The sequence below is a fragment of the Oncorhynchus tshawytscha genome, linkage group LG20 (genome assembly GCF_018296145.1).
Source record: "Oncorhynchus tshawytscha isolate Ot180627B linkage group LG20, Otsh_v2.0, whole genome shotgun sequence".
Lineage (NCBI taxonomy): Eukaryota > Metazoa > Chordata > Actinopteri > Salmoniformes > Salmonidae > Oncorhynchus > Oncorhynchus tshawytscha.
Window position 1 is genome coordinate 36,223,746 of NC_056448.1, and position 27,595 is coordinate 36,251,340.

Here is a 27,595-nt window from a genome sequence, read left to right on the forward strand (position 1 = left end):
CAATTGACTCCCATTCAATCCTTGAAGGAGAACTCTCCTTGTCCCAGAATCACCCAGAATGCACCTCGTGACTTATGGGCGATGTACACAAGGGCTAGTTACTTCACATGCTGATTCTAATGGAGTATCTCTATGGGAAAGCAACATTACTCTGCTCTCTCTCTGGGCAGAGATGCTATTTATAGCTCAGTGGCAGAGACACAAGTGAGGCAGACTCCTAAATTGATAGTGCAGTTTGTTTAGGCAATTTTACAGCTAGCTAGTTATTTCACATGCTGATATTGACTTTGGCATTATTATGTGTAGCTTTGTTTTCTAGCTAGCTAACTAGCTAGCTAGCCAGCCAGGCTAGAGAGAGAGATAATTCAATGGTAGAAAATTACAAGATTATGTATAATACTGTTTATGCATCGAATAAGGTTTCTCAGTACTGGGGCTTGGCGCTGGCAATTGATTTATGATGGCTTGGTGATAGAACCCACAGCCAGCATTCCATTGAATGTTTAGTGTATGTGAAATGTTGGCCTGTCTGCCAGGGTCAGGCAAACCATCCCTCCAGTTTCTTTCTCACATGCAGATGAACACTGGACCTGTTGCATTAGTATCTGTGTTTTAAGGAGCGCGAAACTGAGAAAGTAACCCTGTATAAACAAGTAGTAAATTACCTATAGACAGAAACCTGCCGCAATCTACATCTTGCTGTCTGTTGCTTGATAGCACAATGTACCTTTGTATAGTTCTACACATTTGTTGTTTGTCATGCACATTCAGGGGGATGTACTTTGCTGTAACCCAAATCTGCTTGTCGGGCTCTCAACGATTACCATTGGGTTGTCATTGACCAGCTCCATTATTGCAATTCTTAATCGATAATAAAGATTGATTGTTTGAAGAAATAACAAAGTCCCAATCACTTGGTTAGAATTTCCACCACAATTGCATTGTGGGTTTTGCGGTAGACTGAGCTGCAACAGATTTCCAAAAACTATTTTTACGTTTCTACCAACCTTGTTATAACGACAAAATCAAACATTTTACAAAAATTATTGTTTTCACATATCAGTATTATTTACACTATTTAACACTGTAAATCATTAGAATTAGTGGTTTGGGGTGGATTATCACTTGGGGTGGATTATCACTTTAACCATTACCTTAACTGTAAGAAAATGGAGTTAACGCCTGAACTTAACCCTAACCTAAGAAGAGTGAGGATTCTGAACTTTTGAGTTAGTCCCTTATACACTCAGAGAAAGTAGCAGCAGTCTAATCAAAAGCATACATTTGTTTTATAATCATAGGTCATGACTGCATACCTGCGTGTCTGTCTTTATCTGTCTGTGGGTCGGTGTATGTCTGGTGTGTGTCTGTATGTTTGTTGTGTGGCTGTTGTGTGTCTGATGTATGTCTGATGTATGTTGTCATGGAAATTCTAATCAATAATGAGGAGAGACAAGGTCAGTCACCAATTAGGATATTACTTTTGTCACGTTCTGACCATCGTTCGTATGTGTTTTCCTTGTTTTAGTGTTGGTCAGGACGTGAGCTGGGTGGGCATTCTATGTTTCATGTCTAGTTTGTCTATTTCTATGTCTGGCCTGATATGGTTCTCAATCAGAGGCAGGTGTTAGTCATTGTCTCTGATTGGGAACCATATTTAGGTAGCCTGGGTTTCACTGTGTTTGTGGGTGATTGTTCCTGTCTCTGTGTTTGCACCAGATAGGACTGTTTCGGTTTTCGTTACGTTCATTTACGTTCTTTGTTTTGTAGTGTTTGTATTGATTCGTGTTTTTACGTTTGTTTATTAAACATGGATCGCAATCTACACGCCGCATTTTGGTCCGACTCTCCTTCACCACAAGAGAACCGTTACAACTTTATTCAAAACGTATTAATAACCGATTAATTATTGCAATAATGAAGCTGGTCGACAAACCACCCCTGGATGATTTGTTAAGAGCCCAACGAGCAGATTTGAGCCAAAGCATTTTATAGCAAAGTACATCCTCCTGAATGTTCATGACAAACAACAGATGTATGGAATTGGTCACAAAGTTAGGATTTGTATGAAAGATACTAATAATTCACAGCAGACAGTATCTGCTGTAAAGACTGTTCTCATTGTGTAGAAACCCAAACCTGAACCATCTCTCCCTGGTACCCTCCAGTAAAAATGGAGCCATCTCTCCCCGGTACCTTCCAGTCAAACCGGAGCCATCTCTCCCTGGTACCTTCCAGTCAAACCGGAGCCATCTCTCCCTGGTACCTTCCCGTCAAACTGGAGCCATCTCCCTCACATGAATGGAATGTGACCAGAGGCATCGTAAATCTACTGTCAGCATTAAGCCCCAGAGGCCCACTCTCAGTTCACACAGATATAATATAGTTATAACAACCCCCTATTCTGTTGCATAACACAACTGTTTGATGCAATAACAGTATTATAACAGTCTTGTAATTTCACCCGCAACTATGTCTGTTGTGTGTCTGTTGTGAGCCTGTTGTATATATGTTGTGTGTCCGCTGTGTGTTGGTTGCATGTCTGGTGTGTGTCTGTTGTCTGTCCAATGTGTGTTATGTGTCTGTTGTGTGCATGTTGTATGGCTGCTGCGTGTCTGTTGTGTGTCTGTTGTCTGTCCAATGTGTGTATGTGTCTGTTGTGTGCATGTTGTATGGCTGATGCGTGTCTGTTGTGTGTCTGTTGCGAGCCTGTTGTATATATGTTGTGTGTACGTTGTCTGTCTGCTGTGTGTTGGTTGTGTGTCTGTTGTCTGTCTGTTGTCTGTCAGATGTGTGTCTTATGTGTCTGTTGTGTGCTGCGTGTCTGATATGTCTGTTGTGTGTCTGATGTGTGCCTGTTGTATTTCCGATGTGAGTCCGATGTGTGTTCTTTTGTGTGCCCGATGTGTCTGTCGTGTGTCCGTTGTATGTCCGATGTGTGTCTGTTGTTTGTCTGCTGTGTGTCGGTTGTATGTTTGCTGTGTGTCGGTTGTATGTTTGCTGTGTGTCTGTTGTGTGTCTTGTGTATCTGATGTGTGTCTGTTGTATGTCCGTTGTGTGTCTGATGTGTGTTCTTTTCTGTGTCTGATGTGTGTCTGTGTGTCTGTTGTGTATCCATTGTGTGTCCGTTGTGTGTCTGTTGTGTATCTGATGTGTGTCCGTTGTGTGTCCGTTGTGTGTCTGATGTGTGTTCTTTTCTGTCTCTGATGTGTGTCTGTTGTATGTCTGTTGTGTGTCTGTTGTATGTCCGTTGTGTGTCTGTTGTGTGTCTGATGTGTGTCTGTTGTTTGTCTGCTGTGTGTCGGTTGTATGTTTGCTGTGTGTCGGTTGTATGTTTGCTGTGTGTCTGTTGTGTGTCTTGTGTATCTGATGTGTGTCTGTTGTATGTCCGTTGTGTGTCTGATGTGTGTTCTTTTCTGTGTCTGATGTGTGTCTGTGTGTCTGTTGTGTATCCATTGTGTGTCCGTTGTGTGTCTGTTGTGTATCTGATGTGTGTCCGTTGTGTGTCCGTTGTGTGTCTGATGTGTGTTCTTTTCTGTCTCTGATGTGTGTCTGTTGTATGTCTGTTGTGTGTCTGTTGTATGTCCGTTGTGTGTCTGTTGTGTGTCTGATGTGTGTTCTTTTCTGTGTCTGATGTGTGTCTGATGTGTGTCCGTTGTGTGTCCGTTGTGTGTCTGATGTGTGTTCTTTTCTGTGTCTGATGTGTGTCTGTTGTATGTCTGATGCGTGTCTGTTGTATGTCTGATGCGTGTCTGTTGTATGTCTGATGCGTGTCTGTTGTACGTCTGATGCGTGTCAGTTGTATGTCTGATGCGTGTCAGTTGTATGTCTGATGCGTGTCTGTTGTATGTCTGGTGCGTGTCTGTTGTATGTCTGATGTGTGTCTGTTGTATGTCTGATGCGTGTCTGTTGTATGTCTGATGCGTGTCTGATGCGTGTCTGTTGTATGTCTGATGCGTGTCTGTTGTATGTCTGATGCGTGTCTGTTGTATGTCTGATGCGTGTCTGTTGTATGTCTGATGTATGTTGTGTGTCAGTTGTCTGTTTCCAAGCACATGCATGTTCAAGTGTTTGCTGTCACCAGTGTGTCATTTCCTATCTCTCTCTTTCTTTCTTCCTTACTCTCTAGCCTCCTTTCTTACTCGCTCTCTCATTTATCTGGTCATTTATTCCTCCTCTATCTACAATCACAGACAAGCTGATGAGAGTAAAGAGGTGAGAAACACAAAATATTAAAAAAACACCAAACTCTGTAATAATGTTATGCTAATGAGCGTGGCTTTCAGAGAGAAAATAAACAGTCTTTCCAAGGACACCCTCCACCCCTTCCCCCCACTTCCAATTCCCAGTGTGCATCTCAGCTTTAAAGGCACGCCTCGTGGTATCAAGACAATCCCCTCTTCTCAACAGATGCTGGGTAAGGCGCAGTGCAGGCGAGCGGGAGGCCGGGCTGTGCCGTTAACACCAGGGAGAGAGAGAATTATTTATTGTGTGAATTTAAAAGCATATTTGTGGAAAGAGGGGAGGGTGAGAAAGTGTGTCACTGACTGGGGGGGGTATCTGGCGGGGGAAGTATGCTCGTGTGTATGTGGCGGAGGCAGTATGCTCATGTGTATGTGGCGGGGGCAGTATGCTCGTGTGTATGTGGCGGGGGCAGTATGCTCGTGTGCATGTGGCGGGGGAAGTATGCTCGTGTGTATGTGGCGGGAGAAGTATGCTCGTGTGTATCTGGCGGGGGCAGTATGCTCGTGTGTATCTGGCGGGGGCAGTATGCTCGTGTGTATCTGGCGGGGGCAGTATGGTCGTGTGTATGTGGCGGGGCAGTATGCTCGTGTGTATCTGGCGGGGGCAGTATGGTCGTGTGTATGTGGCGGGGGCAGTATGCTTGTGTGTATCTGGCGGGGGCAGTATGGTCGTGTGTATCTGGCGGGGGCAGTATGCTCGTGTGTATCTGGCGGGGGCAGTATGGTCGTGTGTATCTGGCGGGGGCAGTATGCTCGTGTGTATCTGGCGGGGGCAGTATGGTCGTGTGTATGTGGCGGAGCAGTATGCTCGTGTGTATCTGGCGGGGGCAGTATGGTCGTGTGTATCTGACGGGGCAGTATGCTCGTGTGTATCTGACGGGGCAGTATGCTCGTGTGTATCTGGCGGGGGCAGTATGGTCGTGTGTATCTGGCGGGGGCAGTATGCTCATGTGTATCTGGCGGGGGCAGTATGCTCGTGTGTATCTGGCGGGGGCAGTATGCTCGTGTGTATCTGACGGGGGCAGTATGCTCGTGTGTATCTGGCGGGGGCAGTATGGTCGTGTGTATCTGGCGGGGGCAGTATGCTCGTGTGTATCTGGCGGGGGCAGTATGCTCGTGTGTATGTGGCGGGGGCAGTATGGTCGTGTGTATCTGGCGGGGGCAGTATGCTCGTGTGATCTGGCGGGGGCAGTATGCTCGTGTGTATGTGGCGGGGGCAGTATGGTCGTGTGTATCTGGTGGGGGCAGTATGCTCGTGTGTATCTGGCGGGGGCAGTATGCTCGTGTGTATCTGGCGGGGGCAGTATGCTCGTGTGTATGTGGCGGGGGCAGTATGCTCGTGTGTATCTATTTCCCCCTGACTAGGAGGGGAAATAAACCGTGATGATCAAATCAGTTACAACCGTTGTGTCATAAATCACGGCGTATGATAAGAACAATGACACTTTCCTCATTGCCGCTTCTCTCCCCATCCTCTCCTCTTCTTCTTTCTGCATGCCATTTTTTTCCACAAAGCCCTCTCATGAAGGACTTAAGGAGCAATCAGAGAGTGCTGTTTTCTGTCATGCAGGAAGTTAACCTCGGAGGGGCGGAGTTTGTGCGAGGTAACTTCTAAGGGCACGTCTTGTGTGAAGAAGGTATCGTTACTCATAGATCTATGCAAGATACTAACACTTTAATCTGAGGAAATCAATGCATGTGTATTATGTATCTTCCCTAGACACTCCTCACACATAGGACCCAGCTCACACATAGGACCCAGCTCACACATAGGACCCAGCTCACACATAGGATCCAGCTCACACATAGGACCCAGCTCACACATAGGACCCAGCTCACACATAGGACCCAGCTCACACATAGGACCCAGCTCACACATAGGACCCAGCTCACACATAGGACCCAGCTCACACATAGGACCCAGCTCACACATAGGACCCAGCTCACACATAGGACCCAGCTCACACATAGGACCCAGCTCACACATAGGACCCAGCTCACACATAGGACCCAGCTCACACATAGGACCCAGCTCACACATAGGACCCAGCTCACACATAGGACCCAGCTCACACATAGGACCCAGCTCACACATAGGACCCACCATAGGACCCAGCTCACACATAGGACCCAGCTCACACATAGGACCCAGCTCACACATAGGACCCAGCTCACACATAGGACCCAGCTCACACATAGGATCCAGTTTGTTTGCATTCGTAATTGTATGGAAATATATATACATTAATAGACATAAAAAGTGGAATGATATGTGACCAGATATTTTTATTTAACTAGGCAAGTCAGTTAAGAACAAATTCTTATTTACAATGACAGCCTAGGAACAGTGGGTTCACTGCCTTGTTCAGGGGCAGAATGACAGATTTGTTTTACCTTGTCAGCTCGGGGATTTGATGTAGCAACCTTTCGGTTACTGGCCCAACACTCTAACCACTAGGCTACCTACCACCAGGCTGGCTATCCAGAAATCATTGTATTAACTTCAATTTATTACCTGATATCTCAACATATTTTTGGTAGAACTGTTCACGTACAACAGCAAAATAATTTTTACAGGTGGAATGCTTCTCTCTCACGATGTAGGCAGCTGTATGTTGGATAACGTTTACAGAGCTTCATACACACACACACATTCATCACAAAATCACTTAGGCCCAGTCCATCCTACTGGGAGTTCATCATCTCTTCCTATCTCTCTCTCTCTCCTGGTATGGGTTTCTACCTACTCTCCCATCACCTTCACAAGGTAAATGACACCAAAGAAAACTTTGGCATAACTCAAAACCCAGTATCCAAAGACAATGTCCCACTAACTTCAATAATCAAGACCCAAAATATATTACTGTGAAAATACAGAGTGAGAACAACAAAGGACTGCAATCCTTCATTCTCCCCGGGAGGTAAAGTAGATGGAGCCTTGAGACCTGAAATCACTCACAACTTGGGTCTAACAATCTGTCATTCTCAGAGGCCTTAGCTTGCTGTCATGGAGAAACACCTGCCATAAAGACCTACTTGTACAACATACGTTACTTTTTTGTTTGTTTTTTGCTTTAAATAAATATGTATTTAATATTCAATGGATTTTTGTTGTTGTAGTTGTTGTTTTTTCACAAGTTTTTAGCCTCTCCCTGTCTCACATATACCTCCCACAGAACTCCCTGTCTCACATATACCTCCCACTGAACTCCCTGTCTCAGATATACCTCCCACAGAACTCCCTGTCTCACATATACCTCCCACTGAACTCCCTGTCTCAGATACCTCCCACAGAACTCCCTGTCTCAGATACCTTCCACAGAACTCCCTGTCTCACATATACCTCCCACTGAACTCCCTGTCTCAGATACCTCCCACAGAACTCCCTGTCTCACAGATACCTCCCACAGAACTCCCTGTCTCACAGATACCTCCCACAGAACTCCCTGTCTCAGATACCTCCCACAGAACTCCCTGTCCCACAGAACTCCCTGTCTCACAGATACCTCCCACAGAACTCCCTGTCTCACAGATTCCTCCCACAGAACTCCCTGTCTCACAGATACCTCCCACAGAACTCCCTGTCTCACAGATACCTCCCACAGAACTCCGTCTCACAGATACCTCCCACAGAACTCCCTGTCTCACAGATACCTCCCACAGAATTCCCTGTCTCACAGATACCTCCCACAGAACTCCCTGTCTCACAGATACCTCCCACAGAACTCCCTGTCTCACAGATACCTCCCCCCCCACAGAACTCCCTGTCTCACAGATACCTCCCACAGAACTCCCTGCCTCACAGATACCTCCCACTGAACTCCGTCTCACAGAACTCCCTGAACTCTCTGCCTCACAGATACCTCCCACAGAACTCCCTGCCTCACAGATATGTCCCACAGAACTCCCTGTCTCACAGATACCTCCCACAGAACTCCCTGCCTCACAGATACCTCCCACAGAACTCCCTGTCTCACAGATACCTCCCACAGAACTGCCTGTCTCACAGTACCTCCCACATATCCCACCCAGCCCTACCAACTTCAACAACTCAGTAGAAGGAGACTGAGGGACCCAGGAGTTCATCTTACTCTGCAGGGGGCAGGTATTACAGTAAGAAATACACCAAACAGGCACCATACAACACCTTCATCTGAAAAACACTACTCCCACTCCCAGGACTCAGACATTAGCATTAACATTAATCCTAGGGACATATGGTTTGAGGTAGTTTTAGGTGATTTTTGTCTCAAACGTGTTGGGAAAGTAAAGAGGGGAAAAAGTGGATCCCTCAACTTGGGAATAGGGCTGTTCAAACTCAGCTAAGAAAGTCTTAGGGTGATATTTACCTCAGCTGTGCTGTGAACTAACGCACCGCAAAATTCTACTGTGTCCCAGGATTGCATTGTGTGTGGTGCGTTACTTACACTTTGCATTAGCTCACAGCGCAACTGTCTCTGCGACAGGAAATTGGTGACTTTTTACAGAGGCATTAATCCTATTGGTTCAAAATAAACACTCCTCATCAAACCATATTCACAGATACCTCTGAACTCTTCATCATGACCTTTCTGGTCTCCAAAACACTTACCTGTTCCATTATCAAACACTAAAAACATACAGCACTATCCATTCTCCTCAAACAGTAATGGCCTATAGAGTAAAGAAGGATCAGAGAGGGCTCTCTGAGTACTTCATCTCCTCTATACCCCTAAATCTCAGCCAACCAATTCAATCAGACCCAGGAGTTGGTGGCGGTAACGTCCTGATTCCACCTATAGCCTGTCGCCCTGCCCTATGCTTTCTGCCCTATGTCGGATTACCAGGGAGACAAATGTGGGTCTCGCCCTTATCCCCGTCTGTCTCTGGCCCCGACATGGCTCTCAGTCTTGGGTCTGTAATCCACTTAGGTGGCTCTCTCTTCTCTTCCTGTATTGCTCTAAGCCGGGACGTTGATTCCATTATACAGACCTACTCTACGACCTGCCTCCTATTCCATTAGAAAGGTCCAATCCACGACTGTGCACAGTCTTAATCCAAACACATTATACAGTCTAGAACGGTTTAGAATGGTAGCTGTTGGTGGCCCAGAGAGAAGGAGGGAGGGAGGGGGAGGAAGTGGGAGGGAGAGGGTGGGGGAGGGCAGGGTCTTAGAGCTCCGGTCATACAGTGAGTGGGGTACCTCTGAATAGGATTTCACAGATTTGAATGATTTCATTGATGATGTAAATGAGAATGGAGTGCTTCTGTTAGTGTGGTCCTCAACAACGAAGGGATAGCACTGTTTTTATATGACTAGAAAGTACAGTAGGCCCAAGCATGGTATATCTACAGTAGCTGAATAGGACTAAATATCCTTATGAAAATAATTTTACCTCACTGGTTGGATAATATAGGCCTATAATAAGAGTCAGCTATGAAAACTATGCTACTTCAAACATTTGTGTGAGTAAGTCACAAATGAATAGTGATGAATACAAAAACATGTAGATAGACAGACAGCTACGTCTTCCATCCCTCCATCACCTCTCTCTCACTTCTCCAACCTTCTCACTCCTCCGCCCCTCCATCCCTCCATCACCTCTCTCTCACTTCTCCAACCTTCTCACTCCTCCGGCCCTCCATCACCTCTCTCCCACTTCTCAAACCTTCTCACTCCTCGCCCCTCCATCTCTCCATCACCTCTCTCCCACTTCTCAAACCTTCTCACTCCTCCTCCCCTCCATCCCTCCATCACCTCTCTCCCCATCTCCAACCTTCTCACTCCTCTGCCCCTCCATCACCTCTCTCCCACTTCTCCAACCTTCTCACTCCTCTGCTCCTCCATCACCTCTCTCCCACATCTCCAACCTTCTCACTCCTCTGCCCCTCCATCACCTCTCTCCCACATCTCCAACCTTCTCACTCCTCATCCCTCCATCACCTCTCTCCCACTTCTCCAACCTTCTCACTCCTCCGCTCCATCTGTCCATCACCTTTCTCCCACTTCTCCAACCTTCTCACTCCTCCGCCCCTCCATCACCTCTCTCCCACATCTCCAACCTTCTCACTCCTCCGCCCCTCCATCACCTTTCTCCCACTTCTCCAACCTTCTCACTCCTCCGCCCCTTCATCTGTCCATCACCTTTCTCCCACTTCTCCAACCTTCTCACTCCTCCGCCCCTCCATCACCTCTCTCCCACATCTCCAACCTTCTCACTCCTCCGCCCCTCCATCACCTCTCTCTCACTTCTCCAACCTTCTCACTCCTCCGCCCCTCCATCCCTCCATCACCTCTCTCTCACTTCTCCAACCTTCTCACTCCTCCGGCCCTCCATCACCTCTCTCCCACTTCTCAAACCTTCACCTCCTCGCCCCTCCATCTCTCCATCACCTCCCTCCCACTTCTCAAACCTTCTCACTCCTCCTCCCCTCCATCACCCCTCCCCATCTCCAACCTTCACTCCTCTGCCCCTCCATCACCTCTCTCCCACTTCTCCAACCTTCTCACTCCTCTGCCCCTCCATCACCTCTCTCCCACATCTCCAACCTTCTCACTCCTCCGCCCCTCCATCACCTCTCTCCCACATCTCCAACCTTCTCACTCCTCCGCCCCTCCATCACCTTTCTCCCACTTCTCCAACCTTCTCACTCCTCCGCCCCTCCATCACCTCTCTCCCACTTCTCCAACCTTCTCACTCCTCTGCCCCTCCATCACCTCTCTCCCACATCTCCAACCTTCTCACTCCTCCGCCCCTCCATCACCTCTCTCACACATCTCCAACCTTCTCACTCCTCCGCCCCTCCATCACCTCTCTCCCACTTCTCCAACCTTCTCACTCCTTGCCCTTCCATCTCTCCATCACCTCTCTCCCACTCCTCCGTCCCTCCACCTCTCTCTTCTCTATCTTTCTCCTTGTCCCTCCCTCCATCTCTCTATTCTCTGTACGTCTTCTTGTCCATCTCTCCTTCGCTCTCTTTTGCCCACCTCCTCTTCATCCCTCCATCTCTGTCCTGTCTTCTAACCTGTATGATCTCCCACAGCCTTAGTGCAGTAAGGAGCTCATCCTTCTGACAATGAAGGATTGTCTGATCAAAAAGAAACCCACATGTATTGGACGCATTCTTGGGTGGGGAGTGAGGAGTGGAGTAGAGAGTAGAGAGTGGAGGTCGACCGATTATGATTTTTCACCGCTGATACCGTTACCGATTCTTGGAGGACCAAAAAAAGATGATACTGATTAATCGGACGATTTTTATATATATATATATATTTATATATTATATTATATTATTTTATATATATATATATATATATTTGTAATAATGACAATTAGAACAATACTGAATGAACACTTATTTTAACTTAATATAATACCACAGAAAAATCTATTTAGTCTCAAATAAATAATGAAACATGTTCAATTTGGTTTAAATAATGCAAAAACAAAGTGTTGGAGAAGAAAGTAAAAGTGCAATATGTGCCATGTAAAAAAGCTAACGTTTAAGTTCCTTGCTCAGAACATGAGAACATATGAAAGCTGGTGGTTCCTTTTAACATGAGTCTTCAATATTCCCAGGTAAGAATTTTTAGGTTGTAGTTATTATAGGACTATTTCTCTCTATACCATTTGTATTTCATATACCTTTGACTATTGGATGTTCTAGTAGGCACTTTAGTATAGCCAGCCTAATCTCGGGAGTTGATAGGCTTGAAGTCATAAACAGCGCAATGCTTGAAACACAGCGAAGAGCTGCTGGCAAATGCACGAAAGTGCTGTTTGAATGAATGCTTACGAGCCTGCTGCTGCCTACCACCGCTCAGTCAGATTGCTCTATCAAATCATATAATAATAATAAGAAAGGCATTGATGTTTATGGTTAGGTACACATTGGTGCAACGACAGTGCTTTTTTCGCGAATGCGCTTGTTAAATCACCCTTTTGTCGAAGTAGGCTGTGATTCAATGATAAATTAACAGGCACCGCATCGATTATATGCAACGCAGGACAAGCTAGATAAACTAGTAAAATCATCAACCATGTGTAATTAACTAGTGATTATGTTAAGATTGATTGTTTTTTATAAGATAAGTTTAATGCTAGCTAGCAACTTACCTTGGCTCCTTGCTGTACTCGCATAACAGGTAGTCAAGCCTGCCACGCAGTCTCCTCGTAGAGTGCAATGTAATCTGCCATAATCGGTGTCCAAAAATTCAGATTACTGATTGTTATGAAATCAGCCCTAATTAATCGGCCATTCCGATTATCGGTCGACCTCTAGTGGGAGTGAGGTTTGAGGAGTGGAGAGTGGGAGTGAGGTTTGAGGAGTGGAGAGTGGGAGTGAGGTTTGAGGAGTGGAGTGGGAGTGAGGAGTGAGGAGTGGAGAGTGGGAGGGAGGTTTGAGGAGTGGAGAGTGGGAGTGAGGAGTGAGGGGAGTGAGGAGTGAGGTTTGAGGAGTGGGAGTGAGGATTGAGGAGTGAGGAGTGGAGAGTGGGAGTGAGGATTGAGGAGTGGAGAGTGGGAGTGAGGATTGAGGAGTGGAGAGTGGGAGTGAGGTTTGAGGAGTGGAGAGTGGGAGTGAGGTTTGAGGAGTGGAGAGTGGGAGTGAGGTTTGAGGAGTGGAGAGTGGGAGTGAGGTTTGAGGAGTGGAGAGTGGGAGTCAGGTTTGAGGAGTGGAGAGTGGGGTGAGGAGGTGGAGAGTGGGAGGGAGGATTGAGGAGTGGAGAGTGGGAGTGGGAGGAGGAGGAGTGGGAGTGAGGAGTGAGGTTTGAGGAGTGGGAGTGAGGAGTGAGGAGTGGGAGTGGTGAGTGGGATTGAGGAAGGGAGTGGGAGTGAGGAGTGGAGAGTGGGATTGAGGAGTGAGGAGTGGAGAGTGAGGTTTGAGGAGTGAGGAGTGGAGAGTGGGAGTGAGGTTGAGGAGTGGAGAGTGGGAGTGAGGATTGAGGAGAGGAGAGTGGGAATGAGGAGTGGGAATGAGGAGTGAGGAGTGGGGAGTGGAGAGTGAGGCTTGAGGAGTTGGGATTGAGGAGTGCAGGGGATACACAAGCCCTTAAGGAAGTGACTCTACCTCTCTACCTCTCCTGGCCGTCGATATCACCGCCATCATTGCCCTCTCTCATTACCGCAGCGACCTGGACTAAGAAGAGCCCCATTTGGTCTTCTTTTTAATAATATAAAACCCATTTCACCTCGAGCGGTCCCAGCGGTGCCTGCGCAACGGGTGAATATTCATTATTCATTATTCAAATCTTCTCCTGAGCAGTTTGGAAAACCCAATATGTTCTGTGCCAGATGAGATAGCTCAGCCTTATTGTCCAGAGGGAGCATTGACTAATCGCCAGGCCTCCAGAAATCGATATCCAGTGGTAAGCATCAGATACCTCCGATTATACAGTAGTGTCCGGGAGACCCCTCCCCGCCGGCCCACCGAGCTCCCCCCATCACCAAGGCATCCCAGAATAACAGCATTGATTAGTGATTACGTTACGGGTGGTGATGGAGGAAGAAATCAGGCCTATGTCATTTCTATGGGGGCTATATTTGGCTCCCCTTGATACCGGATCCAGCAACACAGACAGTATTGTATTGTTGTAGCTGGATATTATTATACAGTAGCTTCTCTATGGATGTAGATGTTAGGAGAGAGACTGAGAGATGAGGTACGTTCTGTAGGTAAGGCAATGATAATATAATACAGTTATTTAGTTAGCAGACTCTTTTATGCAAAGCGACTTATACAGTGCCTTGCGAAAGTATTCGGCCCCCTTGAACTTTGCGACCTTTTGCCACATTTCAGGCTTCAAACATAAAGATATAAAACTGTATTTTTGTGTGAAGAATCAACAACAAGTGGGACACAATCATGAGGTGGAACGACATTTATTGGATATCTCAAACTTTTTTAACAAATCAAAAACTGAAAAATTGGGCGTGCAAAATTATTCAGCCCCCTTAAGTTAATACTTTGTAGCGCCACCTTTTGCTGCGATTACAGCTGTAAGTCGCTTGGGGTATGTCTCTATCAGTTTTGCACATCGAGAGAATGAATTTTTTTCCCATTCCTCCTTGCAAAACAGCTCGAGCTCAGTGAGGTTGGATGGAGAGCATTTGTGAACAGCAGTTTTCAGTTCTTTCCACAGATTCTCGATTGGATTCAGGTCTGGACTTTGACTTGGCCATTCTAACACCTGGATATGTTTATTTTTGAACCATTCCATTGTAGATTTTGCTTTATGTTTTGGATCATTGTCTTGTTGGAAGACAAATCTCTGTCCCAGTCTCAGGTCTTTTGCAGACTCCATCAGGTTTTCTTCCAGAATGGTCCTGTATTTGGCTCCATCCATCTTCCCATCAATTTTAACCATCTTCCATGTCCCTGCTGAAGAAAAGCAGGCCCAAACCATGATGCTGCCACCACCATGTTTGACAGTGGGGATGGTGTGTTCAGGGTGATGCGCTGTGTTGCTTTTACGCCAAACATAACGTTTTGCATTGTTGCCAAAAAGTTCAATTTTGGTTTCATCTGACCAGAGCACCTTCTTCCACATGTTTGGTGTGTCTCCCAGGTGGCTTGTGGCAAACTTTAAGCAACACTTTTTATGGATATCTTTAAGAAATGGCTTTCTTCTTGCCACTCTTCCATAAAGGCCAGATTTGTGCAATATACGACTGATTGTTGTCCTATGGACAGAGTCTCCCACCTCAGCTGTAGATCTCTGCAGTTCATCCAGAGTGATCATGGGCCTCTTGGCTGCATCTCTGATCAGTCTTCTCCTTGTATGAGCTGAAAGTTTAGAGGGACGGCCAGGTCTTGGTAGATTTGCAGTGGTCTGATACTCCTTCCATTTCAATATTATCGCTTGCACAGTGCTCCTTGGGATGTTTAAAGCTTGGGAAATCTTTTTGTATCCAAATCCGGCTTTAAACTTCTTCACAACAGTATCTCAGACCTGCCTGGTGTGTTCCTTGTTCTTCATGATGCTCTCTGCGCTTTTAACGGACCTCTGAGACTATCACAGTGCAGGTGCATTTAAACGGAGACTTGATTACACACAGGTGGATTGTATTTATCATCATTAGTCATTTAGGTCAACATTGGATCATTCAGAGATCCTCACTGAACTTCTGGAGAGAGTTTGCTGCACTGAAAGTAAAGGGGCTGAATCATTTTGCACGCCCAATTTTTCAGTTTTTGATTTGTTAAAAAAGCTTGAAATATCCAATAAATGTCGTTCCACTTCATTGATTGTGTCCCACTTGTTGTTGATTCTTCACAAAAAAATACAGTTTTATATCTTTATGTTTGAAGCCTGAAATGTGGCAAAAGGTCGCAAAGTTCAAGGGGGCCGAATACTTTCGCAAGGCACTGTACAGTAGCTACTGAACATAAGTACTGACTATGTGGCCCTAGTGGAAACTCACACAATTACTGATAAAGGTATTGTATTTGATTAGGGGAAATTAGGGGGATGTTGGAAAGTGACATATTGGTCAGAGTTGCTTGGTTTGGGAGATGGCTACGGTCAGAACTTACATCTAGGCTATACATGGGCTGTCACGGCAGATTTCCTCCTCTTCGTCTGAAGAGGAGTAAGGATCGGACCAAGATGCGGCGTGGAAAGTGTTCATCATTTTAATGTAAAAAACTGAACACTTTCAAAAACAAAACAGCAAAGTGACAACCGTGACGCTACTGAACCACTGTGCTAACAAGCAACATAACATAGACAATCACCCACAACCCACAATGACAAAACAGGCTACCTAAATATGGTTCCCAATCAGAGACAATGACTAATACCTGCCTCTGATTGAGAACCATATCAGGCCAAACACAGAAACAGACAAACTAGACATCCAACATAGAATGCCCACTCAGATCACACCCTGACCAAACAAAACATATAAACATACAAAGCAAACTATGGTCAGGGTGTGACATGCAGGATACTAACCAATATACTACCCAGGATATTAACCAGGGTACTAACCAGGATACTAACCAGGGTACTCTAGGATCTACATCTATGCTAAACCTGGGCAGGATACTAACTGGGGTACTAACCAGGATACTCTAGGATCTACATTTAGGCTATACCTGGGCAGGATACTAACCAGGATACTCTAGGATCTACATCTAGGCTATACCTGGGCAGGATACTAACCAGGATACTCTAGGATCTACATCTAGGCTATACCTGGACAGGGTACTAACCAGGATACTCTAGGATCTACATCTAGGCTATACCTGGACAGGGTACTAACCAGGATACTCTAGGATCTACATCTAGGCTATACCTGGACAGGATACTAACCAGGATACTCTAGGATCTACATCTAGGCTATACCTGGACAGGATACTAACCAGGATACTCTAGGATCTACATCTAGGCTATACATGGGCAGGTTACTAACCAGGGTACTAACCAGGATCTACATCTAGGCTATACCTGGACAGGATACTAACCAGGATACTCTTGGATTTACATCTAGGCTATACCTGGACAGGGTATAACCAGGATACTCTAGGATCTACATCTAGGCTATACCTGGGCAGGGTACTAACCAGGATACTCTAGGATCTACATCTAGGCTATACCTGGACAGGGTACTAACCAGGATACTCTAGGATCTACATCTAGGCTATACCTGGACAGGGTACTAACCAGGATACTCTAGGATCTACATCTAGGCTATACCTGGACAGGGTACTAACCAGGATAGTCTAGGATCTACATCTAGGCTATACCTGGACAGGGTACTAACCAGGATACTCTAGGATCTACATCTAGGCTATACCTGGACAGGGTACTAACTAGGATACTCTAGGATCTACATCTAGGCTATACCTGGACAGGGTACTAACCAGGATACTAACCAGGATCTACATCTAGGCTATACCTGGACAGGGTACTAACCAGGATACTCTAGGATCTACATCTAGGCTATACCTGGACAGGGTACTAACCAGGATAGTCTAGGATCTACATCTAGGCTATACCCGGGCAGGAAAAACTCCAGGCCTTAGCAGGTGCCTTGGTATATTTAATTCCCTCTTTTCTCTGTCTGTCTCTTTCTATATACGTATAGAGAGAGCCTCTGAACAGTTGTATGTTGATTTGATTTGATGTTGAGATGTGTCTGTTACTTGAACTCTGTGAAGCATTTATTTGGGCAGCAATCTGAGGTGCACTCTAATAAACTTATCCTCTGCAGGTAACTCTGGGTCTTCCTTTCCTTTGGCGGTCCTCATGAGAGACAGTTTCATCATAGCGCTTGATGGCTTTTGCAACTGCACTTGAGTAAACTTTCAAAGTTCTTAATTTTCCGCATTAACGGACCTTCATGTCTTAGAGTAATGATGGACTGTCATTTCTCTTTGCTTATTTGAGCTGTTCATGCCATAATATGTACTTGTTCTTTTAGCAAATAGGGCTATCTTCTGTATACCCCCCCCCCTACCTTGTCACAACACAACTGATTGGCTCAAATGCATTAAGAAATAAATCAATTCCACAAATTAACTTTTAACAGGGCACACCTGTTAATTGCAATGCATTCCAGGTGACTACCTCGTGAAGCTGGTTGAGAGAATGCCAAGCGTGTGCAAAGCTGTCATCAAGGGAAAGGGTGGCTACTTTGAAGAACCTAAAATGTAAAATATATTTTGATTTCTTCAACACTTTTTTGGTTAATACATGAATCCATAGGTGTTTTTTCATAGTTTTGATGTCTTCACTATTATTCTACAATGTAGAAAATAGTAAAAATAAAGAAAAATCCTGGAATGAGTTGGTGTGTCCAAACCGTTTGACTGGTACTGTATATATATATATATATATCTTTTCCCCTTACTTTCCCTTTCTCTCTCTCTGCCTCTCTGTTCTAAGACTGAAAAGTGTTGGCAATACCTCCAGGCCACCTCCTGTCTCTGACCAACGGCGTTGTGGGGCAGAGCTGTCTGGGGGGCTGAGAGGGGACTGTGGGGCTGAGAGGGGACTGGGGGCTGTGTCAGCATCCACTCAGACCTCATCAAACACCCCTCCTTTACTCCTCTCTTCTGGCAACCAACACCTCCTCAACACAATCCTTTACTCGCACGTTTCTCACTTATTTCCTCATCACGCTAAACACCTCCATCCCACTTCTCCTCTCCTCCCCTCCTCCCCCCTCCATCCCCTTCTCCTCTCCTGTTCTTCCCTCCTCCCTTCCCCCATCACCCTCCCCCCCTCCCTCCCTCCCTCCCTCCTCCTCTCTCTCCCTCTCCCTCCCTCCCTCCCCTTCTCCTCTCCTCCCCTCCTCCATCCCCCTTCTTCTCCTCCTCCCTTCCTCCATCCCCCTTCTCCTCCCCTCCTACCTCCCCCATCCCCTTCTCCTCCCCTCCTACCTCCCTCCAACCCCCCCTTCTCTCCTCCCCCTCCATCCCCTTCTCCTCTCCTGTCCCCCTCCTCCCTTCCCCCATCACCCTCCCTCCCTCCACCCTCTTCTCCCTCCTTCCCTCCCTCCCTCCCCCTTCTCCTCCTCCCTTCCTCCATCCCCCTTCTCCTCCCCTCCTACCTCCCTCCCCCTTCTCCTCCCCTCCTACCTCCCTCCATCCCCCTTCTCCTCCCCTCCTACCTCCCTCCAACCCCCTTCTTCTCTCCTCCCCCTTCATCCCCTTCTCCTCTCCTGTCCTACCCTCCTCCCTTCCCCCATCACCCTCCCTCCCCCTCCCTCCCTCCACCCCTTCTCCTCTCCTCTCCCTCCCTCCCTCCCCTTCTCCTCTCCTCCCTCCTCCATCCCCCTTCTTCTCCTCCTCCCTTCCTCCATCCCCCTTCTCCTTCCTCCTACCTCCCTCCCTCCCCCTTCTCCCTCCTCCTCCTTCCCTCCATTCCCCTTCTCCTCCCTCCCTCCCTCCATCCATCCCAACGTGGATGTTAAATACCATTCAAATGTCACCCTGCCATATTGATTGGAATAATAATTCTGAGAGGTGGGAGAGATGGCTTGTTGATGCTAAGCAGGCAGTGCGACGGTGAAAGCCATCCCTCACTGTCACAAAGGTGCAGTGTAAGAGGTTCCCGGTTCCCGCCCGGCACCGCAGCACCACGTTAGATGTGGACGCAGGTTTACGTTAAGACCACCGAGGCTGTGTGTTAGTGTTGTTCATCATCACACCGTAGTAGACGGTAGTAGGATTCACAAAGAGTAAAGAGAGGGTCCGTGTAAAGGACCCAGCATTAGTGTGGTTATGTATGTTAGGGTGTGTGAGAGTGTTTCAATGTAAGAGCGATTTAAACAGCATTCTAAACAGACATCAGAGACGTGTTTGAACTATTTTCAGCGTGTGAACCGTGAATAGAACTAATTTACCCAGCAGCCAACACTCTTCCTTGTGAAACACCGAGGTCATGTTCAGTGTTCTTCTTGGATATAGTTCAGGTAGTACCTCCCAGTTTCATTCCATATCAAAACGTTTTCTCACTGAACACTACCCTCTGTTTAGCATGTATTAGTAACTCAACAACCAGAAGGAAATTGTAGAACGGTGCACAGTTCTGTACCCACTCTTCAAGGTGAAAAGATTCAAAGGGAAACGTGTAGCGCTCGCAGTCGATAAACTGTATATTGATAACCAATTGTTCCGAGACACGAAGACTACTCAATGGCTATTCTAAATATTGCTAGATTTCCATGGAGGAGAAAAATAATGGAACACCCAATACTATCCATGGTAGGGATTGTGATAATAACTGGAAAACAATCAAATACAAGAATTGACAAAGAAATAACTACACCATTCCAGATTGAAAATGTTGTAAAATAATTTGTATTTGACATTCTATTTGTAGTATTTATAAATAGATAAGACAGAATTAGAAGAAAGGATCATTATTTAAATAATACATCTTCAAATATAAGGAACTGGAACACAGAAGTACTGAATGAAAATGGTAGATATGAAACACAGCAAACGGAGGACATAGAAGGCACAGTATGTGGGTGTGTGCGGGTGTATTGTGATAGATGGTGGGGCATGTGTTTTTGTGTTTGGAAAAGTGTGGAGTTTAGTGAAAAGGGGAAATGGTTGCAAATGGAAGAAGCGTGTGTGTCTGCGAGAAGTTGTGACCGAGAGAGCTTTCCATTTCGTGCACATATGGGATATACAGTTGAAGTCAGAAGTTTACATACACCTTAGCCAAATACATTTATTAGCCAAACTCAGTTTTTCGCAATTCCTGACATTTAATCCTAGTAAAAATTCCTTATCTTAGGTCAGTTAGGATGACCACTTTAATTTAAGAATGTGAAATGTCAGAATAATAGTTGAGAGAATTATTTATTTAAGCTTTTATTTATTTCATCACATTCCCAGTGGATCAGAAGTTTACATACACTCAATTAGTATTTGGTAGCATTGCCTTTAAATGGTTTAACTTCAGATAGCCCAAATGTTTTGGGTAGCCTTTCACAAGCTCCCACAAGTTGGGTGAATTTTGGCCCCTTCCTCCTGACAGAGCTCGTATAACTGAGTCAGGTTTGTAGGCCTTCTTGTTCGCACACGCTTTTCAGTTCTGCCCACATATTTTCTATAGGATTGAGGTCAGGGTTTGTGATGGCCACACCAATACCTTGACGTGTTGTCCTTAAGCCATTTTTTAACAACTTTGGAAGTATGCTTGGGATCATTGTCCATTTGGAAGACACATTTGGGATCAAGCTTTGACTGATGTCTTGAGATGCTGCTTCAATACATTCACATCATTTTCCTTCCTCATGATGCCATCTATTTTGTGAAGTGCACCAGTCCCTCCTGCAGCAAAGCCCCCCCACAACATGATGCTGCCACCCCTGTTCTTCACGGTTGTGATGGTGTTCTTCGGCTTGCAAGCCTCCCCCTTTTTCCACCAAACATAATGATGGTCATTATGGCCAAACAGTTCTATCAGACAAGAGGACATTTCTCCAAAAAGTACGATCTTTGTCCCCATGTGCAGTTGCAAACTGTAGTCTGTCTTTTTTATGTTGGTTTTGGTGCAGTGGCTTCTTCCTTGCTGAGCGGCCTTCAGGTTATGTCGATATAGGACTGAGCGGTATAGGACTATATAGGACTTGTTTTACTGTGGATATAGATACTTTCATACCCATGATGTCAAGTAAAGAGGCACTGAGTTTGAAGGTGGGCCTTGAAATACATCCACCGTTACACCTCCAATTGACTCAAATTATGTCAATTAGCCCATCAGAAGCTTCTAAAGCCATGCCATCATTTTCTGGAATCTTCCAAGCTGTTTAAAGGCACAGTCAACTTAGTGTATGTAAACTTCTGACCCACTGGAATTGTGATACAGTGAATTATAAGTGAAATAATATGTCTGTAAACAATTGTTGGAAAAATTACTTGTGTCATGCGCCAAGTAGATGTCCTAACCGATGTGCCAAAAGTATAGTTTGTTAACAAGAAATTTGTGGAGTGGTTGAAAAACGAGTTTTAATAACTCCAACCTTAGTGTATGTAAAATTCCGACTTCAACTGTACATTTTAAAATAAATTATAAATAATGTTTATTTATTTATTGTCCTATCATGATGGAACGATCCCCAACCCTATACCCTTGACACCCACCTTAGCAACCTGTACACTAAGGAGAAGTCCTTATCTGTTTTACGGACTACTGTAGGTAGCCTATACACAGCAAAGACAGAAAGATAAATGAGGTCAGAGACCGACTAAAGCAGCACCGCCCCCTCAAGATTCTGAGCCTGCCTGGCAGGGTTGTTCCTACAAAGCCAAAGCCCCCTGATGGGAGAGCATAATATACAAGGAATTTCTCAAAGCTGCTAATGAGAACCTTGACGACCTTGTACCTAGCCGGTGTGGAGCCCCCACCAAGGTAGTAGCAGTGCTGCAAACACAGTAACCCATGAGGAGGGGGGTCACACTCGGACAATCAGAGAGGGGGAAAATTATTGTGGTCTGACTGCACAGAGATCGTTTGTAAAATGGTCACAACAAAGGGACCAGCGTGTGTGTGTTTCAGGGGAAGAGGATGTATCTGAGCTCCATCAGCTAGGACTTAACATTGGTTAATCAAATCTCCCCATTCAAAATCAATTTTGCATGCCTTTTCAAACAGCTACAAATGTATATGTAACAGTATAGCTTCCGTCCCTCTCCTCGCCCGTACCTGGGCTCGAATCAGGGACCCTCTGCACACATCGACAACAGCCACCCTTGAAGCATCGTTACCCATCACTCCAAGGGGAACAACTACTTCAAGGTCTCCGAGCGAGTGACGTCACCGATTGAAACGCTATTAGCGCGCACCCCGCTAACTAGCTAGCCATTTGACATCGGTTACATATATGCATTCGCACATCAAGTCCTTTCTTGAGTTGGGCTCAGGTATAGAACAACTTGAACATCTGAGCTTGTGGTTGTTTGTGGGGGAAGGGTGGGAGTGTGTGTGTGTGTGTGTAGCCCACATCTGTTGCTAGGGGGTAAGGATGTTAGGGACAATATAGAATGAATCGCAATAATTGCTTGCCAAAAATGTAATTCTTTTAATGGCAATCCTGGTTATAGGTAGGTAACAATCCTGGTTATAGGTAGGTAACAATCCTGGTTATAGGTAGGTAACGATCCTGGTTATAGGTAGGTAACGATCCTGGTTATAGGTAGGTAACGATCCTGGTTATAGGTAGGTAACGATCCTGGTTATAGGTAGGTAACGATCCTGGTTATAGGTAGGTAACGATCCTGGTTATAGGTAGGTAACGATCCTGGTTATAGGTAGGTAACGATCCTGGTTATAGGTAGGTAACGATCCTGGTTATAGGTAGGTAACGATCCTAGTTATAGGTAGGTAACGATCCTAGTTATAGGTAGGTAACTAATTGTTAATTGTTTATTGCTGAAATTAAGATAACAAATCCAAATATATTTTAGATTTTGGATTATTCAAAGTAGCCACCCTTTGCCTTGATGACAGCACTGCAAACTCTTGGCATTTTCTCAAACACTTCATGAGTTAGTCACCTGGAATGCATTTCAATTAACAGGTGTACCGTGTTAAAAGTTCATTTCTGGAATTTCTTTCCTACTTAATGCATTTGAGCCAATCAGTTGTGTTATGACAAGGTATGGGTGGTATACAGAAGATAGCCCTATTTGGTAAAATACCAATATTATGGCAAGAACAGCTCAAATAAGCAAAGAGAAACGACAGTCCATCATCACTTTAAGACATGAAGGTCAGTTAATTCAGAACATTTCAAGAACTTTGAAAGTTTCTTCAAGTGCAGTCGCATAAACCATCAAGCGCTATGATGAAACTGTCTCTCATGAGGACCGCCACAGGAAAGGAAGATCCAGAGTTACATCTGCTGAAGAAGATAAGTTCATTGGAGTTACCAACCTCAGAAATTGCAGCTCAAATAAATGCTTCACAGAGTTCAAGTAACAGACACATCTCAACATAAACTGTTCAGAGGAGACTGTGTGAATCAGGCCTTCATGGTCGAATGGCTGAAAAGAAACCACTACTAAAGGACACCAATAAGAAGAAGAGAAGAAACACAAGCAATAGACATTAGTCCGGTGTAAATTGGTCCTTTGTTCTGATGAGCCCAAATTTGAAATTTTTGGTTGCAACCGCCGTGTCTTTGTGAGATGCAGTTGGTGAACGGATGATCTCTGCATGTGTGGTTCCCACCGTGAATCATGGAGGAGGAGGTGTGATGGTGTGAGGTTGCTTTGCTGGTGACACTGTCTGTGATTTATTTAGAATTCAAGGCACACTTTACCAGTATGTCTACCACAGCATTCTGCAGCGAAACGCCATCCCATCTGGTTTGGCCTTGTGGGACTATCATTTGTTTTTCAACAGGACAATGACCCAACACAACTCCAGGCTGTGTAAGGGCTATTTGACCAAGAAGGAAAGTGATGGAGTGCTGCATCAGATGACCTGACCTGGCCTCCACAATCACCTGAACTCGACCCAATTGAGATGGTTTGGGATGAGTTGGACTGCAGAGTGAAGGAAAAGCAGCCAACAAGTGCTCAGCATATTATGTGGGATCTCCTTCAAGACTGTTGGAAAAGCATTCCAGGTGAAGCTGGTTGAGAGAATGCCAAGTGTGTGCAAAGCTGTCATCAAGGCAAAAGGTGGCTACTTTGAAGAATCTAAAATCTAAAATGTATTTTTGATTTCTTTAACACTTTGTTGGTTACTACATGATTCCATAGGTGTTATTTCATAGTTTGATGTCTTCGCTATTTTTCTACATTGTAGAAAATAGTACAAATAAATACAAATCCTTGAATGAGTAGGTGTGTCCAAACATATGACTGATATTGTATATTAAAAAATAGATATACAATGCATTTAGAAAGTATTCTGACCATTTTACCTTTTCCACATTTTGTTAAATTACAGCCTTATTCTAAAATGGATGAAATTGCTTTTTTAAGTTGGAATGCCAAGCGTAGCGTCTGGAGGAAACCTGGCACCATCCCTACGGGGAAGCAATGTGGTGGCCTCATCATGCTGTGGGAATGTCTTTCAGCGGCAGGGACTGGGAGACTAGTCAGGATCGAGGGAAAGATGAACGGAGCAAAGTACAGAGAGATCCTTGATGAAAACCTGCTCCAGAACGCTCAGGACTTCAGACTTGGGCGAAGGTTCACCTTCCAACAGGACAACGACCCTAAGCACACAGCCAAGACAATGCATGAGTGGTTTCGGGACAAGTCTCAATGTCCATGAGTGGCCCAGCCAGAGCCCGGACTTGAACCCGATCGAACATCTCTGGAAAGACCTGAAAATAGCTGTGCAGCAACACTCCCCATCCAACCTGACAGAGCTTGAGAAGATATGCAGAGAAGAATGGGAGAAACTCCCCAAATATAGGTGTTCCAAGCTTGTAGTGTTATACCCAAGAAGACTAGAGGCTGTAATCATTGCCAAAGGTGCTTGTAAAGGGTCTGAAAACCAATGTAAATGTGATTCTTCCATTTTTTATTTTTAGATTTTTTGCAAACATTTCTAAAAACATGTTTTCACTTTGGTATTAATGAGTTATATTAATGAAGTGATGCAGAAAATTACATTGATGGAACTTGGATCAATCTATCTGCAATTTTAAAGCTGATCCAACCCCCCTCCCCCAAAATGTACAAAAAATAAATAAATACGAAATTGTACCCTCTCTTACCTGGCGGGCACCTCAATGTTGGAGATAGCGTAGAAGTACTTGAGCAGGTTGTCTCTCTGCACGTACGTTCCCCCCAGGGCTGGCCGGAGCAGCCTCAGCCGGAGGTTAGTGAAGGTAAAGAAGTCCCTCAAGCCCTTCATACTCTCCATGCGCGTGTACAAGCTGTCCATGTTGAGCAACCTCGGTCCGGCAAACACCGCAAAACGCTCACGAACCTCGAACTTCACATTCTTATCGTTCTTCGACCCCACCCAGCGTGAGAACTGCTCAGTGCAGATGACACGGGTAATATTTGCAGGCAACAGGTCACGGACAAGCTTCGGCGGCATGTTGAAGGCATCTAGACAATCATCGGCGTAGAACTGGTAGGATTGCCAAGTGCGACCATGGTCCATGGACTTGTCCAGCACCATGATGGTGGGGCGGCCGTACTCGAAGGTGATGGCGATGTCATCGGTCAACTCCAGGCTCTTGTTCCAGGCCAGGGATATGTTGGCCAAGAGGGGTTCTGGGTAACGGGACCATGTAACTGTCTGCCAGTAGGTGATGCGGCCTGTGCGCTCGCGGTCCTGCATCAGCTGGGGAGGGTGGGCCAGGTCCGAGTTGGAGGCATCACACTCATCACTGCACAGGTACGGGTTCTCCTGGAGAGGGGGAGGAGAGAAGGGAGTGGAGGGAGGGAGAAGGGGAAAGAGGAGAGAGGGACAACATAATGAGTTGCTAGTAAAGGGTTGCACTCACATATCAAGACTCTCTTGCAGGTAAGTTGGAATATACTGTGACTGATGAAAAAACACACTGCTTCCAAGATATTGGAAAAAACCCAGATTTTATTACAATAGCTGTTTCGATCTATAGTCAGGCAAAATCATCAAAGCTTAGACTGAAACATTGGGTATCTTGAAACTTTATATGCGCATTAATTTATCCTTCTAATTAAGTCAGTGAACAACACCTGCACAGAAAACTAACCAGTCAGTCAAAAGCACACAACCAGCCTATAACAAAAGCAAGTTACAGTTCTGTGGAGGCCGAGTTGATAAATCACCTGATTTATGGTGACACTGCGATAATAGAAAAAAACAACAAGCATAAGCAAAACATAGTGGACGTAGTTTGTGAAAAGCTATTCTCAGAAGAACCACTACTCAAATCCTAGCCTGAAGATATGTAGTCATACTGGTTCTTTCCTGCATAGTACATAGCTGTACATAGCCCATCTGTAAATAGCCCACCCAACTACCTACCTCATCCCCATATTGTTTTTATTTACTTTTTGCTCTTTTGCACACCAATATTTCTACTTGCACATCATCATCTGCACATCTCTCACTTCAGTGTTAATTTGCTAAATTGTAATTACTTCGCTACTATGGCCTATTTATTGCCTTACCTCCTTACTCCATTTGCACACACTGTATATAGATTTTTCTATTGTGTTATTGACTGTACTTTTGTTTATCCTATGTGTAACTCTGTGTTGTTTGTGTCGCACTGCTTTGCTTTATCTTGGCCAGGTTGCAGTTGTAAACGAGAACTTGTTCTCAACCTGTTAAATAAGGGTTAAATATTTTTTTTTTTTAAATAGTAGTTCATTGATTGAATAATCTCTGGGACTGGCCAGAGATTCCAAATCAAATCAAATTTAATTGGTCACATATGCGTGATTTGCAGATGTTATTGAAGGTGTAGCGAAATGCTTGTGCTTCAAGCTCTAACAAGTAATATTACAAATTACACAACGTATACCCCATAAACACAAATCTAAGTAGGAATGAATTAAGACTCTATAAATATGAAGATGAGTAATGCAAGATATGTAAATGAGTAATAAGGGATAAGTAATAAGTAAATTAAATACCGTAGAATAGTTTAGAAAACAGTATAACTGTGTGACTAAGGTACCGTAGAATAGTATAGAATAGAATAGTATAGAATACAGTATATACACATAAGATGAGTTATGCCAGATATTTAAACCTTATTAAAGTGACTGGTGTTCCATTCCTTGAACTGCCTAGTGATTTCTAGTCTATGCCTACTGGCAGCAGCCTCTAATGTACTAGTGATGGCTGTTTAACAGTCTGATGGCCTTGAGAAATAAGCTGTTTTTCAGTCTCTCGGTCCCAGCTTTGAAGCACCTGTACCGACCTCACATTCTGGATGATAGCA

The 27,595-nt window shown here is 45.1% G+C and overlaps 1 protein-coding gene across 5 annotated transcripts in view; it reads right to left on the bottom strand.

Annotated features, from left to right (window-relative positions):
- LOC112220102 (netrin-G2) overlaps nucleotides 1-27,595 on the bottom strand; it is a 118,313-nt gene that overhangs the window by 60,807 nt on the left and 29,911 nt on the right. For all 5 annotated transcript variants that reach the window (XM_042302577.1, XM_042302580.1, XM_042302576.1 and 2 more), the window contains one exon: nucleotides 25,424-26,067. In XM_042302577.1, the coding sequence (XP_042158511.1) occupies nucleotides 25,424-26,067 (644 nt within the window). The remainder of the gene's footprint in view (nucleotides 1-25,423; nucleotides 26,068-27,595) is intronic.